Source organism: Leuciscus leuciscus (assembly GCF_965113295.1).
Source record: "Leuciscus leuciscus genome assembly, chromosome: 19".
Classification (NCBI taxonomy): domain Eukaryota; kingdom Metazoa; phylum Chordata; class Actinopteri; order Cypriniformes; family Leuciscidae; genus Leuciscus; species Leuciscus leuciscus.
The window spans coordinates 14,423,784-14,443,404 of record NC_138743.1 but is presented as its reverse complement, the minus strand read 5'-3'; the positions used below and the strand labels follow the sequence as shown (position 1 = coordinate 14,443,404).

Genomic DNA, 19,621 nt, shown 5'->3' with positions numbered 1-19,621 from the left:
GCGGCCGGCTTTCGCCCGCACTGCCGTCGCCTCAGGGGATGAAGCAGACAACGCTGCTATCATAGACAGCTGCTTACCCCCCTCTGTCAAGCCGCGTAATCAGGCGCCGCTCACAAGGGATGTCAGAAGTGGACAGTCACGGGCTAGCTTCCTTTACGTTATAAGAAAGCTACCCCGCGTCTCGGTCGCGCCCGTCACTCACCTCCATTTCTTACACATTTCTCAGTCCCCTCCTAAGCTCAGGCGACTAGAAATATCAATATTGCAGTAAACGAGCCTGTTTTTAATACACGCACGCCTGCAAACAAACGATGTCACAGCACATGATGACATCTTCCCGCTCTCTCTCCCTTTGTTCGAGCCGCGCAACTGCGCCGTTCTCAAGGGATATCAGAGCGTACGTCACGAGCGACGCTCTGTCATATGCTCGCGCTAACTGAAAACTTACGCGTTCCCCTGTGGCTCAGTGGCAGAACATTAGGCTCTCGCCAGAGACCCGTGTTCGAATCCGGCCCTGGCGGCAGATACAATTTTTTCTGTTTGCTTCTCCGAGCTCGCGGCCAGCTTTCTTACATACAGAAAGCGAACCCGCATCTCGCACCCTCCCGCTCACAAGGATGGTGTTTGAGTATTTATGAGCCATCAAAGCGCCCAGCTCTGTCAGTCCCCTTACAAGAGGCTACTGCAGCAGCTTACATTGCAGCCAACGAGCCAGTAACACAACTCGCTCGCCTGCACACAAACGCCGTTTTTAAGGCGGCCCAGATAAATCTCATAAAGAGTATAAATTCGGGTTGTCCGGCTCACGCCGAAGGTGTCAAAGTAGAAAATGTGCCCACACCCTCGTGCTCACTGCTACACACAAACACGGTTCCCCTGGTAATGCTCAGAGTGCACTCTCATAAAGCGGGCACGCGCCGCTCGAGTGATAAGCGTAGAGAATGTGTCCACGACTCTGTGCCCACACCTACCCACTGCCCGCTCTGCCACACAGTTACCCATTCTGCAGACCCTCTAAAGCGCTCAAACACTGGCCGTGTGACAAACTTAAGCCCTGCGCCCGCTCACGAGTGCGCACACTTACTAACAAACACGATACCCCTCATGCCGCTCTCACGACACGGGTTTTTAACAGCGAAATGTGCCCCATCCATAAAGATCGAGCTGTCATACGCTGTACAGCCAGTCACTACTGTCTACCAGCCCCCGTGTTCAAGCACCGGCGGCGCGCGCGCCGCCCCATCTTCTCTGATACAGGTTCCCCATCTCGCGCAGTGCGGCGATCTGAACCCAGAGACCATTCGACCCCTAGCTATGCGTGCGGAAGCATGGGAAGCTATCCAGGGCATGTCAGAATGGGTGCTGAACACTATAGAACACGGCTGTTCGCTTCAATTCGCTCGCCGTCCCCCGCGCTTTTTAGCACGGACGGAGACAAGAGTGAATTCAGAAGCAGCGCATCTGCTTCATGCAGAAAATAGCAAAGCTGCTGCACAAAGGGGCTATAGAACAGGTCCATCCTTCTCTGAGCGAGTCGGGCTTTTACAGCCGGTGCTTCCTCGTACCCAAGAAGGACGGAGCGCTAAGACCTATTTTAGATCTGAGACATTTGAACAAAGCCCTCATGAGACTGCCGTTCAAAATGATCACAACCAGACAAATCCTCGCGCAAATTCGCCCAGGAGACTGGTTTATCTCTCTCGATCTGAAGGACGCGAACTTTCAGATCCAGATAACACCCCGTCACAGGCCATTCTTGAGATTCGCCTTCGACGGTATATCAATACACAGTCCTGCCGTTCGGCCTGTCTTTGGCACCCCGTACATTTACGAAGTGCATGGACACGGCTCTCGCTCCCCTCAGAAGACGGGGAATGCGTATACTGAACTATCTGGACGACTGGCTTATTCTGGCGCAGTCAGAGACAGAGCTTGTGTCTCACAGAACAGTGCTTCTCAGCCACTTGGAAAACCTGGGTCTCTCGGTTAACTGGACCAAGAGCTCATTATCGCCCCGCCAGTCAATCTCCTTCTTGGGATAGAACTGGACTCGGTGGCTATGACGGCCAGATTATCGGAGCAGCGCGCGCGCCGCATCCGTCATCTCGCCGCATCCTTCCAGGTGGGCAGCCAGGCTCCGCTGAGGACATTCCAGCGAATCCTGGGGCATATGGCCTCAGCTGCAGCAGTGCTTCAGCTGGGCTTACTGCGCATGCGCCCGCTTCAACGCTGGCTGAAAGTGCGCGTGCCTCACCGAGCCTGGGCGGCCGGCGACTCGCGAGTCAGGGTGAATCAAGGCTGCATTTCAGCCCTACAGCCCTGGCTGGCAGCCGAATGGTATCGCACGGGAGTGACGATGGGAGCGATCTCGCACCGGAAGGTTGTCTCGACAGACGCTTCCAACCAAGGTTGGGGAGCGCTCTTCGAAGGCAGACCGGTCTATGGCCGCTGGTCAGACCAGGAGAATCTCCTTCACATAAACTGTCTAGAGATGCTCGCGTCGAGAAAGCGCTCAGGCACTTCCTCCCAGTCCTCCAAGGTCACCATGTTCTAGTCAGCACGGACAATACATCAGTAGTGGCCTACGTGAACCGCCAGGGCGGCGTCAGATCCAAAATGCTCTGCACCCTGACGGAACACCTCCTCGTGTGGGCTCAGCACTCACTGCGCTCGCTGAGAGCCGCGCATGTGCCTGGGCACCTGAACGAGGGTCCCGACAGACTGTCCAGGGACAATGTTCCCCCTGGGGAGTGGTCCTTGCATCCCCAAACAGTCCAGTCACTGTGGCGCCGTTTCGGCAAAGCGAAAGTCGACCTCTTTGCGTCAAAAGACAACGCTCACTGCCCAAAGTTCTTTACGAAGAACGAGGACGCGCTGGCCCAGACCTGGCCCAGCGGCCCACTATATGCCTTCCCGCCGTTGCCACAAGTCATCAGGAGAACCAGGGAAGCGCGCCACACGGTGCTCCTCATAGCCCCGTACTGGGAGAACCAGACTTGGTTCCCGGAGCTAATACAGCTGGCAGACACAGTCCCCTGGCCGATTCCGGCGAGAAGAGACCTTCTCTCTCAAGCCCGCGGCTCGATCTGGCATCCCCATCCAGAGCGCTGGTCTCTGCATGCATGGAGACTCAACGGATACCCGTTGACCTGCCAGAAGGGGTTATGAACACGATCACCCAGTCTAGAGCCCCCTCTACGAGTCTATGTTGCGGCCATCTCAGCTTTTGCCGGTTCGGCGCTGGGCCGCGCATTAGGAAGGAACGAGTTCGTCACCCGCTTCCTTAGGGGAGCCAGGAGGATGAACCCCCCACGACCCCCCCTCGGTTCCTATGTGGGATCTTTCGCTGGTCCTAGAGGCCCTGAAAGCGCATCCCTTTGAACCCATAGAAACTGTGGATATGAAATACCTCACGCTCAAAACCGTTTTTCTGATAGCTCTGTCTTCAGTCAAACGTGTGGGAGACCTTTACGCGTTATCCGTTAACGGCGTGTGCCTCGAGTTCGGACCTAATGACTCGAAAGTCATTCTTAAACCGAGGCATGGTTACGTCCCCAAAATATTGGGCACTCCCTTCAGAGCACAGGTAATTTCTCTCTCAGCCCTGCCGCCTTCCGGCAGCGAGGTCGATGGTAATCTCCTCTGCCCGGTCAGAGCGCTGAGAAATTACGTCACACGCTCCGCCGCTATCAGGCGCTCGGAGCAGCTTTTCGTTTCGTTTGGTGGGCGCACCAAAGGTCTCGCCGCCTCGAAACACAGCCTGTCCAGATGGATAGTGGACGCTATCGCAGCTGCTTATGCGTCTAAAAACCTGCAGTGCCCTCTGGGCATCAGGGCTCACTCCACCAGAGGCATGGCCTCTTCGTGGGCTTGGTCCAGCGGAATTTCCATTCATGACATTTGTACGGCGGCGGGCTGGGCCTCCCCCTCGACATTTGTTAGGTTTTACAACCTGGAAGTTCCTGCCTTGCAGGCGAAAGTTTTATCAGTCTAAGTCACGCGTAGGCCGGCCCACTGTCTGTGTGCGGGCTACTGCGGTTGATTTAGCTCTCCTGGTTGAGCTGCATTATACAAGGGTTTATCAGCTCAGACCGGCCGGCCGTAGCCATTCTATTGGCCGCCCGGTTCCCACTCATCGTGTTCCCCGGACTTCCCCTGGGACTCATTTAGTGGATGCTGGGCGCGCACGGCGTTGACAAGGGAGTTCCCGTAGCGTAAGCTAACTTACGCAATACGAGAGGACCTCTCGTAAGAGAACGTAATCGGTTACTAACGTAACCTCGGTTCTCTCTAGAAGAGGGAACGAGTATTGCGTAACCCGCCCTGCTCGCGCCACGAGCTCATTCGCTTCAGCGACAGAATCCAGTGAAGCAGCCTCTGAGCCTCGCTTGTATACGCTAAGCCACACCCCCTCTTTCGCGGGCTGTGACGCATGAGGCGCGCCAAGCGCGCTCATTGGACGTGACGTCACGTCTAAGGCTCAGCGATAGGCTGCTGCAGTTGCCGCAGGGCAGCCGCAGGGCACGCTAGTAAGCCTGCCCTAGGTCTGCGTGCTGCTGCACTGCGTTGACAAAATTATAAAAATTAAGGATAATATTTTGGCTTCAGATCTCGAGAAAAGATGACTTTCCCGTAGCGTAAGCTAACTTACGCAATACTCGTTCCCTCTTCTAGAGAGAACCGAGGTTACGTTAGTAACCGATTACGTTCATTCATACACTTTTGTTACAAATTGATTTCTATTAGTAACACCAATGGCTTTATATTTTGCACAAGTGATGGTTTAGAGCTTATCCCCTATTGTGATGTGACTTATTACAGATGATGCTACATATTGTGATCACTCTTGATTCAGTTGGAAAATATTTTTTTTTTAATTTGTGTTTACAGGTTTCTTTTCAGGATAAATCCTGAAAATTTTAATGAACATCACAGTTCCAGGTGAGCAGAAAGAGTTGTTCGGAGGAAGACCATGGCCTTGAATCCACAAGGGACTTAGCAGAATATGATTGGCAAAATCATTAAGGTAAGAGTAATATTAGGGATGTGCAGCGGAGCCCATATCTGTAGAAATTATTTGTGTCTGAATCTGTATTTAGAAAAATCCAAAAAGGGTGGAAATGACTTAAACCATACATTTTTCAAATTGATAGTCTGTTTTAAAATGTAATTATGTTCCCTTCACAGTTTCCATTTAACAAATATGCCTTGTATAAGTCAAATAATTTGTATTTTTATATTATAATTGTAACATCTCTTTAAATAAGTTTTAATTAAAACATGAAATGGTAAAAATAGGGTTGAGTGATATGGTCAAAAATCATCTTGATAAAATGTTTCATGTCAGTCAGTGTTGATCATTATCACAATCAATGTCAAATATTAATTTATTTTAAGTTTTAAATGTTCTCAAACATACATTAAATAATGAAGACAACAGGTAAAGTTAAAATATAATGAAATGTAATAGGGGTGGGAATCTTTTGATTCAACTATTCGATTCAAATCGATTCTTTGGGTCACGATTTGATTCAAAAGAGGCGGTACTTTTGGAATTGGGAATTCTCTTTTGAATCAAATTTCAATTTGATATATGCATAGAATAGATTTAAAATCTATGATCAAATCTAAAATCAAATCTATGCATATATCTAAATGAAATTTGATTCAAAATCGAGAATCGAACAGAAGAGAAATGATCAGCAGAGCAAGCGGGAGTTATTTAGTTTAAATTATACACACCTCATATCTGCGTTAATTTAATCTAACCTGCTGCCGCTCAGCGTTCACATTCACCTCTCACGGCGTGAGCTCACTCACGTCTTTTTCATCATTAAAATTAGTAAGCATAAAGTCGACAGACATATCTAAAGGAACTGACTATCGTGAGCATTGTAAGCCTAAACTGATCGTAGAGACCATTGGTGGTAATTGCTCTATAATCAATTTAAGGTTACAATGCTTTGGGGAAACGCAGCCCTGATCAGTGGCCGATTGTTTGGAGTCAGAGATATAGAATATGGGCCATTGCCTTCTCAATATTTATTACTTTAGCTTCTGATACAGGACATGTTCATTCTCTTTTATAGAGTATTTGTTCGTTACCACAGAAAACCGCTTGCGTGTCCATGTTGAACGCGTTTCTTATATGTAAAAACTAAAGTAGCCTACAGTACCTAAGCTATTTTCTGTGAATGTGCGAGACTTCCGGTTCATTACCCGCTATATGGAAATAACGAGATGAATAACAAAGTGCTGTAAATAATAAAAATATTTGTGCTACAAACTAGTGTTTACGACAAATTCAATACATCAAAATATCAAGAAGCATAGCAAGCTTTTTTGTACAGCTAGAAATAACTATAAGCGTATGACACCGGAAGCCAGACTGTCATGGTAAACAAAACCGGAAGCAATTGCAGATACTCAAAGCGTTTATTTGGCTCACAATGAAACACAAACAGTTCAGGAAGGCGGCGACTCAGGCTCGTGCAGGGACTTGATGGTCTGTGGTGCGCTGGTGCAGTGAAGGTGAATAATCCTAAATCCGGTGCTGGAGTGCGGTGAATCCAATGACGAAGAACACGAATGGCAGGAAGACAAGGCAGGGCGAACACAGACACGGCAACTCCAAGGAAACACTGACACAGCAATCACAGGACCTCAACAAACAATCCGACACTGGAACAGAGAATGGTGTGAGTATATATAGGGAACGGAAATGAATCGCAGCTGTGAACAGTGATTGTGATGATGATGATTATCAGCTGGAGCGCTGACGGACACGTGAGCGGGACAACGCCCACTCACACATAAACAACATAGACACGAGACAAGAAGGAACCAATGCATTCAACAACCGTGACAGTACCCCCTCCTCTAGGAACGCCTCACGGCGTTCCCAGACTCCCTTACCTGTCGATTGTAATCATCGATAAGAGAGTGATCCAGGATGTCACGAGCCGGAACCCAACTTCTCTCCTCCGGACCGTAACCTTCCCAGTCCACCAGGTACTGGAATCCGCGTCCCCTCCGCCTAGAGTCCAGAATGCGACGGACCGAATAAGTTGGTTCCCCATCTACGAGACGCGGCGGTGGGGGAACCGGGGCCGGCAGATTAATGCGGGAAAAAAAAACGGGTTTGATTTTGGACACATGGAATACCGGATGAATTCTCCTGTACACTGGAGGAAGGTTGAGGCGGACTGCCACCGGACTGACAATCTTGGTGACAGAAAACGGGCCAATGAATTTAGGAGCCAATTTATTGGATACGGAGCGGAGCGGAATGTTCTTAGTAGAAAGCCACACTTTGGAACCGACGACGTATACGGGAGGCCTAGACCGGTGGCGATCGGCTTTGGCCTTGGTGCCTTTTGGCTAACGACTGCAACCGCTGTCTCCTTGGCTGAAGGTAATTTGGGCAAGGGAACAAAGTGGGCTGCCTTCGAGAATCGGTCCACCACGGTTAAAACTACCGTGTTACCCTGGGATGGTGGGAGGGCGGTAACAAAATCTAGTGCGATATGGGACCAGGGTCTTGAAGGCACCGACAGCGGTTGGAGTAACCCATCTGGGGGTCGATTGGACGACTTGCCAATAGCACAAACTGAGCAAGCCAAAACAAAATCGTGAACATCGCGAGCCATAAGCGGCCACCAGAATCGTTGTTTGACCAAATAGAGGGTGCGACTAACTCCTGGATGACAGGCTAGACTAGAACAATGGCCCCACCGAATAACATCTGGGCGTAGTTCCTCCGGCACAAATAAGCGGTTCGATGGGCACCGGATCGGAGGCGTTACCCCTTCTAGAGCCTTCTTGACTCTCGATTCGACCTCCCAAGTGAGCGTAGAGATAATTAGGGTCTCAGGAAAAATACGCTCGGGAGTAGGTGCGTGTTCGGATCGATCAAAAATACGCGACAAAGAATCGGGTTTGATGTTTTTGGAACCCGGACGATACGAGAGAGTAAAATCAAAACGGCCGAAAAAAAGTGCCCACCGAGCCTGCCTGGAGTTCAACCTTTTGGCGGATCTAATGTACTCCAGATTCTTATGATCCGTCCAGACGATAAAGGGTACCCCGGACCCTTCTAACCAATGACGCCATTCTTCCAAGGCTAACTTGACCGCCAACAACTCCCTGTTGCCAATGTCGTAATTTTGTTCGGCTGGTGATAAACGATGAGATAAAAACGCGCATGGATGCATCTTGTTGCCCATGCAGGAACCTATCCCACTGCGCTTCCTTGTTCCAGCGACACTCGGCCGCCAGGGTCTTGAACTCGATGGCATAATCCGAAACTGATCATTCCCGCTGACGTAGTTCAGATAAAGCCCTGGCAGCCTCTCTCCCCGCGACCGCGCGGTCGAAAACTCGTCTCATCTCCGAGGAGAGCTCCTGGAACGAGGAACAGCATGGCTCTTGGTTTTCCCACACCGCCGTCCCCCAAAGTGCCGCTCTCCCAGTCAGTAAAGTGAGTACAAACGCCACTTTGGACTCCTCTCTCTCGAAGGTTCGGGGCTGGAGAGCAAAATGCATGCTGCATCGAGTCAAAAATGGCCGGCAAAAGTTTGGCTCACCAGAGTATGGCTCAGGAGTCGGAAGGCGAGGTTCCGACTGGGAGGCGGGCATCGGTGGTGTGGGAGGGACGGGCGGTGCGGCTGGCGCAGCGGGAGGTTGCAGATGTTGAAATCGCTGGGTCAGCTCGGACACCTGCGTGACGAGAGCCTGAATCGCGCGCGCCGCTTCTCCTTGATGGCGGTCCTGAGCGTCCATCCTTTGAATACTTGCACGAACAAAGTCATCCATCGTTGCTGCGGCGTCACCTGCTGCTTCCATGGAATGGTCGGATTGTTCTGTCATGGTAAACAAAACCGGAAGCAATTGCAGATACTCAAAGCGTTTATTTGGCTCACAATGAAACACAAACAGTTCAGGAAGGCGGCGACTCAGGCTCGTGCAGGGACTTGATGGTCTGTGGTGCGCTGGTGCAGTGAAGGTGAATAATCCTAAATCCGGTGCTGGAGTGCGGTGAATTCAATGACGAAGAACACGAACGGCAGGAAGACAAGGCAGGGCGAACACAGACACGGCAACTCCAAGGAAACACTGACACAGCAATCACAGGACCTCAACAAACAATCCGACACTGGAACAGAGAATGGTGTGAGTATATATAGGGAACGGAAATGAATCGCAGCTGTGAACAGTGATTGTGATGATGATGATTATCAGCTGGAGCGCTGACGGACACGTGAGTGGGACAACGCCCACTCACACATAAACAACATAGACACGAGACAAGAAGGAACCAATGCATTCAACAACCGTGACACAGACACATTTCATTTATAAATGGCCGTGCCCTCTCTTCCGTGAAAAATAAGGTGGATACCATAGGCAAAAAAAATTCTCCTAAAAAGGTGTTGATAATGTGAGTTAGTTTTTTTTTGATTATTAGTTGTTTTTTTTGCCTCTGATTGATTTGTGCTTATCATTCCTTGCAGGATTATCAGAAATGCTGTCGCTCTTCTACCACTTGACACCATCACTACCCTCCTCACCTGGCCTTCATCCTCACCTGTCTTGCTTTCTTTCTAAGTTTCTTTTTTTACCTGTTCAGGATAATTTTTGCATGAATTGAAATACATGAATTGTTCACTGATCTTAATTATTAAATATATATTGTTCATTAGTCTTCTTTTAAAACAGATTTTTATTGTTGTATTATATTACATTATTATTACTAATGTATTGTTCAAAAATACACAATAAACCTTGCTGTGCAGTTAAAGCTTCAATTGTTCTTTTTTTCTATTTCCCATTAACTGTTAAAATAATATTCCTACAGATTTTCTACATATTCTACAGGTAACACAGTAGCACTATAAAAGTAATAAAATAACATTTCATAATTGTATAATACTATACAGTATTATAAAAAAAATCAACGGTGTAATACTGTGTTTTAACGTGGTAAAAAATTACAGTAAAATAATGTATTTAATTGTACAGTATGCTTAACACTACTGTATTTAGTGTTACAGTAATTTTACTGTTGAATGAAAATACAGCAACTTCTGGATAATTGTTGCCAGTAAGTTACTGTTAATTTGACAATAAATGTTTTACAGTGTACTTATATACACCCTGCATTGACTCGTATCTAATTTGCAGCTAATAGAGATATACGCGCTCTTTTTTTTTTTTTTTGCAGTAAAGCACATTCCACAAAGAGTGCAGTCCTACTGTACCTTTACTAGCGATATATCACCAAATATAGAACATTATTCACAAGACCAACGCGCTATTCAACAAGAAACTGATTAACATAAACTGTAACTGACTGTCATAAAACTTTGCCATTACACGATAGGCTGAGGTGCCTCACGTGATCAAGTTAGCCATTACACTTTCTCCAATGGTAAGAGATACAGACCCTCTCATCTCCCTAAAATAAAACAATCTCTGATCCAGGAATCATTCTTAATGAGCTGGTTAAGGTATTTTGATTAGGGCTGGAGCTAAACTCTACAGGACAATGTGTCCCCAGGAGCGGAGCTAATTTAAGTTACAATTTTTTTTTTCATTACAATTAACATTTCCGAAAACATTATATTTGGTTACCTTTTCACAAGAGATGTATTTAACCTAGCCATAATTAAACAGATACATAGTTTTGATAAATTTTATGAAATATGTCTGAATTTTTATTTTATTTAATCTAAAAATAAACATCCAGTGGCAGATTCATTAATCCATTTACTGTTTTTTCAGGTGTGCAGAGAAGCAGAGGAAAAGACTCCCAGATCTATATATGGGACATTACTAATCTGACGAGAGACAGGAAGTTCTCTTAGTGTGAACAGATGTATACTATTTGTGCGCCACACATATTAGAAGGTTAGACCTTTCAGGTACGGATGAAAGACCCTGCTGCTACTGCAGAGCCGGAACACAACCAGACTCAACAAAACGAAAGTTGTGCATTTAGCAGTCCCCCTGAGGTTAGGGTTAAGGTTAGTCAGGGATTTAATCAAATTTAAAGGAGTAGTTCACTTTAAAATGAAAATTACCCCATGATTTACTCACCCTCAAGTCATCCTAGGTGTATATGACATTCTTCTGCCATTATTAAGCTCGGAAGCATCAGTCGTTTATTAATATAACTGCGATTGTATTCGTCTGAAAGAAGAAAGTCATATACACCTATGGCTTGAGTAAATCATGGGGTAATTTTCATTTTAAAGTGAACTACTCCTTTAATGCTGAATGGTTGTTAAAATGACTTATAAAATCAATGTTGAAGTTTTATCAAGATCTGTACTATGAATCAACATAATGTCTTCCACAAAATATATATAAAAAGAATAATCTGCCTATAATAATTATTAAGATCATTATAATTATTTATATATATTTTTTAGCATTTATTGCAGTGGTTCTAAATTCTGACCCTGGTGACTCTGTTCATGGAGCTCTCTCCGAGTGACTGGAATTAAAAACCATTTATTTATTGTCACATGTTCCCTGTGTTGTTTAGTTTGCCTTCATTTCCTGTTTTGTCTTGCTTTTTTGTCCCCCCCTCAATTCCTTTCCACTGTCGCCTCTGGCTTGCTCAGTTGGGGACGTGTTATTCATAATATTTTAGATCTGCCTGCTTTGACAACATTGTATGAGAACTGAACAGAGCTGCTGTATCGATAATTGAACTAAGGGTACGTTTACACGACAATGATGAAACGTTGTACTAAAAACTGTACATTTACATTTACATTTAGCTGACGCTTTTATCCAGAGCGACTTACAATTGCTATATATGTCAGAGGTCGCACGCCTCTGGAGCAACTAGGGGTTAAGTGTCTTGCTCAGGGACACATTGGTGTCTCACAGTGGATTCGAACCCGGGTCTCTCACACCAAAGGCATGTGTCTTATCCACTGCGCCACCACCACCCCTAAAAATGGAAACGTTTTTTCCTCTGTACAGATGACAACATGATCAAAATGATTACCCATCACACGGATCCGCGAAAGAGACTAAAAACGCTGTATTATTGCATGCCAGACAAGTAATTTGGCGATGTCACTTTGTGAAGAAAGACTACGCCCTGCACACATACGCATTCGAAAGCACATACCTATAGACTAAACATGTAATACGCATGTACATTCCGTCACCGTTTTCACAGATTCACATTTTTTTAAGTTTACACAGAGATGGAACCGATGTCGTTTTCAAAACTCGTTTTCAAAAACTTGACATTGAAACCAAAGTTTGCATTCTCAGGCCACCAATGAATGGCCAGAACGCATAAAAAGGTTTCTGTTATCAGTTAAAAACAGTGTCATGTAAACGGCCCCTAAATTAATAGGTTTTTACAATGGAAATGAACAAATGTGGAACTTATCTAAACTGGTAAATGACTTTCTTTTAGAGCTGCTGTACAGCCAAAACAATCACTGCTTTGACAATCTGTTTTGTAAAAAGCGCTTTATAAAGGTGACTTGACGTGACTTAACTCAATGTCTGCGCTTCTGCCCACATAGCAACATTGTGATGTCCCAGATCCGGCCCACATCTGGCACACATGGAAAGATGATCTTGCCCACATGCAGCATGGAATGACTGCCCTTGGGTGCCGTCAGCCAAGAGCAAAGAAATAAACCAGAACTGGACCTTATCTGAGCCACACAAATCTGTGTATATTACATATGGAGTCACCTCAGCCTTAATAAGCCTGTTAACAAGCAGAATCACTGAAGGAAAGAAGAGAACAGAAATGATTTCTCTCTTATCTAACACACCTAATTCAGATCATCAGCTCATTAGGAGAGTGTCAGATAAGAGAGACATTCAAAATGTGCAGAGCGGCAAGTCTCCAGGAATTGAAAGGAATCCATGAACTAAGAATCACTGGACGAACAACCAAATAAAACAAAATAAAACACGAGCAGAAAACTGACCCAGTTTTGTGTACCTAATATGTTGTCATGCATCTCATCTGAATGTGTGTGTTGTAGGAGATGGCATTTCCAGTGGGTTAGAGAGGTTAAGAGACATCCACAGGGAGAGGGAGGGGGAGGGCCACAGCCAAGGTCAAAGGGTACTGTGAGCTGACCATTACTTTCTCTCTGCCAATCAGGCAACATTTATTCGCCTTTAGGGTAACAACAGCAGAAGTTACAGTAGAAAACATAAAGAGTCCCACTCCCTCAGTTTGGATTCTTTAAACTCATTTTTTCCTCAGCTGCATGTGATTTCCATTCAAGATCCTGTGAGGGAAAAGTGTGAGTGAGGAAGAGGGGGGCCGAGGGTGTTCGAGGGAGGAAGTCCAGCTTGGCAGGGCAGGGCGTAAGCGAGAGAAGAAGAGAACAGCAGCACAAATTACATAGGCTTGAGAAAGGACAAAAAAATAGCCTGGGAAGAAGTAGATGTGAGAAAGACTCTACAGCAGGGAACACAACCACACACATTGCTGGGCTTTTAGAATAGTTGCAGGGGGAATCATGGCCTCTCTGCTGTTGGGATCTATCTGCGTTCTCTACATCTTGTCAGCACTCACGCATACAGCTTCATCGCAACAGTTTAACACAGTCTACAGGGTAAGACCTCTCTTTTGAATTAACATCATGTGCCAAAGGTTTCAAAATAAACATAGAACTAAAATTATTCACTTCAGTTTCTTTATTACATGTTGTTTGCAGATGTTGCACATATACTTTTATCCAGAGCAATTTCCTTAATAATGTTGCATTCTTTTTAACTCTGCAAGTACTCAAAATTATCAGATACTAAAGACAGCAATCAAAAGAGATTTCAATATGCTCTAATATTTCTAATCAAATTCAGCGTTCAAATGATTTGAGCGAGGCTATGCTAGTTCTTACTGTATGTCATTGAGTACCTCATTTATGTGTTTTTATCTCTCCTGAAGAATTAAAGGGAAAATATCAGAGATAAAGTTGCTGCTTTGAAACAATGTGTAGAATAAAAAGCACTAGGCTATATAAATAAATATGACTTAAATGAAACAACTTTAGAGCAATATCATTTTTCTATGGGCTGTTCGTACTGGAGATTTTGAGAATCGTCAATAGTTGTTTGTCTGAAGGAAATGTTTGACTTGGCTGTTTGGGTGTGGACTTGCTGTGTTAAATCTAATGCTACATTAAACATCAGGTAACTTCAGTGTTAAATATGCTATGAAAACAAACAGTTAAAATGGTCTAAATGGAGAGAGGGGTTTATTAGTCTTATGCTCTGTAAGTTTGCTCCCACCCCCACCTACCCAACCAGCAGCTGTTGAGAGTAGAAGGTCTAATAGTCACTCCCCACCAGAAATGCAACAGAGAGCGAATGGAGGCCATCTGTTGGGGTTGGGAAATACTGCTCTAGTGGGTACCCAAGAGTGTGGGAAAACTTCCCTGTGGATGAGAACAAATTCAAGTTGTGTTCCAAGCATAGTAAGCTAGACCATTTTAGAGCTAGAGCCATTATAGACATGTTTCCGATACAAAGGCTGTTTCTCAAAGTAGGCAGCTAAGGGTACGTTTACACGACAACAATCTGCTTTGAGTCCTTTGAGTTTTCTGCGTACAGGCGACACCATTGTCAAAACGATCCCCTTTCACACGGATCTGCGAAAACAACTAAAAACGCTGTAATCTGCTGCCAGACCATTAAACCGCGATGAAACACTACAGACTGAACACGTAATACGCATGTGCATGATGTCATCGTCTTCAGAGCAGAGCCGGCTCTCCCTATAAGCGAACTAAGCGGCTGCTTAGGGCCCCGCCGCCACTAGGGGGCCCCCTAACTACAGATGGTACTCGCCGGTGTCGCTGCGGTTTAACAGTCAACCAACCGTGTAAAATCGTTGTCTTCCCTGGACTTGGAAATTTGACCGCAAAAATGAAATCGGGTGCAGAAAAAAGGAGAAAAAAAATACTATTATAGTAGAGCTACTACTCTAACGAAATCCAAATTTTAAGAAGTTTTTACTGTAGAATTCTTTTTGTATGAATTTTTTAACTTGGCACATTACACAATGCACAAATAACCGCTTATTGCACCTTCAGCCCAATTCGCGGTGCTATTTCACGGCAGCCTCGGAGGGTGCGTTAAATTGGACATTATCCCATTATAGTAGAGCTGCTTCTCTAACGAAATCCAAATTTTAAGCAGTTTTTACTGTAGAATTCTTTTTGTATGAATTTTTAAACTTGGCACATTACACGATGCACAAAGAGCGGCCTAATTGCATTTTCTGCACAATTCGCGGCGCTGTTTCTCTGCAACCAGAGGGTGCGTTAAAGTGGACATTATCCCATAGTAGAGGCACTATACTCCAACGAAATCCACATTTTAAGCAGTTTTAATTGTAGAATTATTTTTGTATGAACTACATGTAATGTGCAACAATGCCTCTGTAAAATGTAAAAAGTGTTACCTAGAGTTTTTATTAGATTTATGTATTTATTTTATAACTAAACATTTTATATACACATTTGGCTAATGCTTGTTCGCTGAAGTAGTGTTTTTGTACTTTTGTAATATATTAAAAATAAATACCAACTCAAACTAGAATCTTTTGCAGAATTTTTTATCTCTTTTATTACGGAAGCGTATTGCATTCACTTGAGAAAAAAAAAAAATTTTCTCTGTTTTTCTGAATTAATGAGTTAATTATCTCAGAATTACGAGATAATTTTTCATGAAAAAAAGTTTTTGCTCTGTTTTTCGGAATTAATGACTTAATTATCTCAAAATTATGAGATAATGTTTTCTTGAAATAAAAATATTTGTTCTGTTTTTCTGAATTAATGACTTAATTATCTCAGAATTTGTGTAAGGGTTAGATTTTATACAGTTGCTGGTTTGCGGTGGCAATACTCACGGGAAAACGTACAAATTCTACGAGGTGGCTTATTCGTACGAATTCATACGAACTGACTCGTACGAATTACGTTCTAACTTAATTCGTATTTTTTGCAAAATAGATTTTTTGCAAAATCGTACATATTTTACGACTTGGCCAATTCGTATGAATTCATACGAATGACCTACCCCTGACCCCGCCCCTAAACCTACCCATCACGTGGGTTTAGACAAATCGTACAAATTGAGGTCGTACGAATTATCCAACTTTTTATCATTGTACGAATTCGTACGAATTGGTCGTGAGATAGCGTTGATTATTCACTGCAAGGCAGGGCCCCAAAATTATCCTGCTTAGGGCCCCCAGATTTACAGAGCCGGCCCTGCTTCAGAGATTCACGTTTTTGTTGTTTATACGGAGACCGTTTTCAAAAACTTGCACTTTGAAACCCGTATTCAAAAGTTAGCGTTTTCAGGCACCCAAAACGCTGTTGTCGTGTAAACGAACGGCCAAAACGCATAAAGAGTTTTATGTTTTCAGTTGAAAATGGTGTCGTGTAAACAGACCCTAAGTAACCTTGATTAGCCAAATTCTAAAATGGCAAATGTTCATTATATTTCATATTTCTAACATTAATAACTAATGTTTAATTGCAATTTAATTACAGTGATCAACTTTATCTAATATTGGTGGGCTAGGGTGACCAGACGTCCCGAAAAATTCGGGACAGTCCCGAAATCTAAACTGTTGTCCCGAATCCCGAATCTGGCCCTAATGTCCCGAAAATTATACTAAAGCAAAATCTTGAGTAGTTATTGTCTGATAAACATTAAAAACTGTCGGAGGTTGAGGCCGGCGACACACTGGCTGCGTGGCGTGTCCGTTTTTATTTCGGCTCCCCTGTTAACAGGTTAGAGCTTGCACACTGCCTGCGTGACACGCGCGTCTCAGGCGCGCCTCGAGCCGCGCGGAAAACGCGTGCATGCTATAAATAGAACCGACGCCTATTTTTCACGCGACACGCAAGCGTGTTGGAAGCGTTTCCAGGCAAAATAGAATAGGAAAAGATGTTTGTATGTCATTTTGACATGAAAACATATTAATAAATGACATTTTGATGTTTGAAAGTTTAAGTTTTTACATAAATGCAGATATAAATGTAATAAAAAAATATATATGATCGATTTTCAAATATTGTCTGTCAATACAGAACGAAATATTCTGTAGCCTATTTTGCCTATTATTAGAGCGCAAGTTGCTGCAGCCGCGAGGACAAAATACTTCACTACACAATTATCTCGTTATTAGGGCCCAAGCCCTGAAAGGGCGAAGGCCCTATTGTTTCCGGTAGGATTATTTATTAGGGCCCAAGCCCTGAAAGGGCGAAGGCCCTATTGTTTCCGGTAGGATTATTAGGGCCCAAGCCCTGAAAGGGCGAAGGCCCTATTGTTTTCGGTAGGATTATTAGGGCCCAAGCCCTGAAAGGGCGAAGGCCCTATTGTTTTCGGTAGGATTATTTATTATTATTATTATTATTATTAGGGCCCAAGCCCTGAAAGGGCGAAGGCCCTATTGTTTTCGGTAGGATTATTTATTATTATTATTCTTCTTATTCTTATTTTTCTGTCAACCTTTCGGGCACTTTTGAGACCCTTAACGTGCTCGAAAACTCTTGAAACTTTGCACACGGGTCAGAACCCGCGGCCATCAGGGCCGGGCTGAAGCTGGTACCCGGGCGTGGCAGGGGGGCTCGACAGCGCCCCCTTGAACGGGGTCCGAAAACTTGGTCCATACATCAGACACGCTTGCATGTAATAATATGAAACTCGGTACACATATAGATCTCATCGGGCCGAACAACTTTCGTACTTTTACTTTTTACGCCAGCCCAACAGGAAGTCGGCTATTATGGGTTGTTTGGAAACGCATGCTGTGGAATTTAATGTACTCCTCCTAGGGAATTCATCCATTCGCCTCCAAACTCGGTCAGCATGAAGTCAAGACATTGAGGATGATAAATTGCGGACGGATTTTTGATATCTCAAACGGTTTGGCTGTGGCGAGGAAGCAAATTTATGGCGAATAATGGAAACAGGAAGTGTGTTATAACTCCTGCATACATTAACTGATCTTGATTAAACTTCAGCAGTGTGTTTGTTGTAAGAGGCCGATCACATGGATGTGACTATTGTGAGTCAAAGTTATAGCGCCACCAACTGGCAGTAGGAAGTGTGTCCCTTTCAAAATGCTTTGAAATCACCCTCTTATTTTTACCCGATTTGCTTCAAACTTTATGTGTATAATGTAAACACACGGCAGATGTAGACCTGTGAAAGGATTTTTGATATCTTTAATACTGTTGCCATGGCAACGCTTCAAACTTTAATATTCTTTTTTGATGCTTTTGAGACTCTTAACATACTTGAAATTGGATGAAACTCGACAGACACATCACATTTATTAGCCCGTAGACATGTGCAAAGTTTCAGAAACGGGCGTGGTGAGGGGCTCAGTAGCGCCACCTTTAGTCATAAGTGGGGGCTTAGTTTTAAGTAGAGTCACAAAAATCGTTATGTATATTGTTCTCATCAAGCCGGACAACTTTCTAATTTATAGTCATAAGCTGTGACCAACAGGAAGTGAGATATTTTGGTTTGAATGTGATTTTTTGGAGAATTCTCTCCCTCTCTCTCTCTGCCTCTGCGTCTCTGTGTGTGTGAGGGGTGGGGGGATTTGTCTTTTGAGTGAGATTTGTTTAAAATTCCTGTTTTTCAAGGTTTCAGGGGCTTTTGGGGCCTTAAACGTGCTCGAAAACTCTTGAAACTTTGCACACAGGTCAGAACGTGCGGCCATCAGGGCCGGGCTGAAGCTGGTACCCGGGCGTGGCAGGGGGGCTCAACAGCGCCCCCTGGAACGGGATCCGAACACTTGTCCATAAATCAAACACACTTGCATGTAATTATATGAAACTCGGTACACATATAGATCTCATCGGGCCGAACAACTTTCGTGCTCTAAGTTTTACGCCAGCCCAACAGGAAGTCGGCTATTATGGGTTGTTTGGAAAACGCTTGCTGTGGAATGCGAAGTACTCCTCCTAGAGAATTCATCCAATCCCCACCAAACTCGGTGTGCATGAAGTCAAGACATTGAGGATTCTAAATTGCGGACGGATTTTTGATATCTCGAACGGTTTGGCTGTGGCGAGGAAACGAATTTATGGCGAGAAAAGAGAAACACGAAGTGGAATAACTTCTGCATACATTAACTGATCTTGATGAAACTTCAGCAGTGTGTTCGTGGTAAGAGGCCGATCAGATGGATGTAACTATTGTGAGTCAAAGTTATAGCGCCACCAACTGGCAGCAGGAAGTGTGTCACTTTCAACATGCTTTTGACAAAAGTGGGCGGGTTAGTTTTAACTACAGTAAAAAAAAAATAGTTTGTATATTGTACTCATCAAGCCGGACAACTTTCTAATTTACATTCATTAGCTCCGGCCATCAGGAAGTCAGATATTTTGGTCTGAATGTGGATTTTTTTGCAAAATCATCCTCTGAATTTTTAGCCACTCCTCTTAAACTATTTATTTTATTCCCACCAAACTTTTTCAACATGATGAAAATACCTTAAAGATTCTAAATTATGAACGGATATTGAATATCTCAAACGGTTTTGATATGGCGAGGGATTAAAGTAATGTCAAAAAAGGAATCAGAAAACATCTCATAT

The 19,621-nt window shown here is 44.4% G+C and overlaps 2 protein-coding genes across 2 annotated transcripts in view; one reads left to right on the top strand and one right to left on the bottom strand.

The window, feature by feature from the left end:
- The window catches only part of LOC309482909 (uncharacterized protein), a 170,433-nt gene that overhangs the window by 12,560 nt on the left and 138,252 nt on the right, over positions 1-19,621 (bottom strand). The gene's annotated exons all lie outside the window — the stretch shown is intronic.
- The window catches only part of lama4 (laminin, alpha 4), a 156,049-nt gene continuing 149,742 nt past the window's right edge, over positions 13,315-19,621 (top strand). Inside the window, exon 1 of the mRNA XM_082148436.1 lies at positions 13,315-13,610. Coding sequence (XP_082004562.1) covers positions 13,515-13,610 — 96 coding nt within the window. The 5' untranslated portion in view covers positions 13,315-13,514. The remainder of the gene's footprint in view (positions 13,611-19,621) is intronic.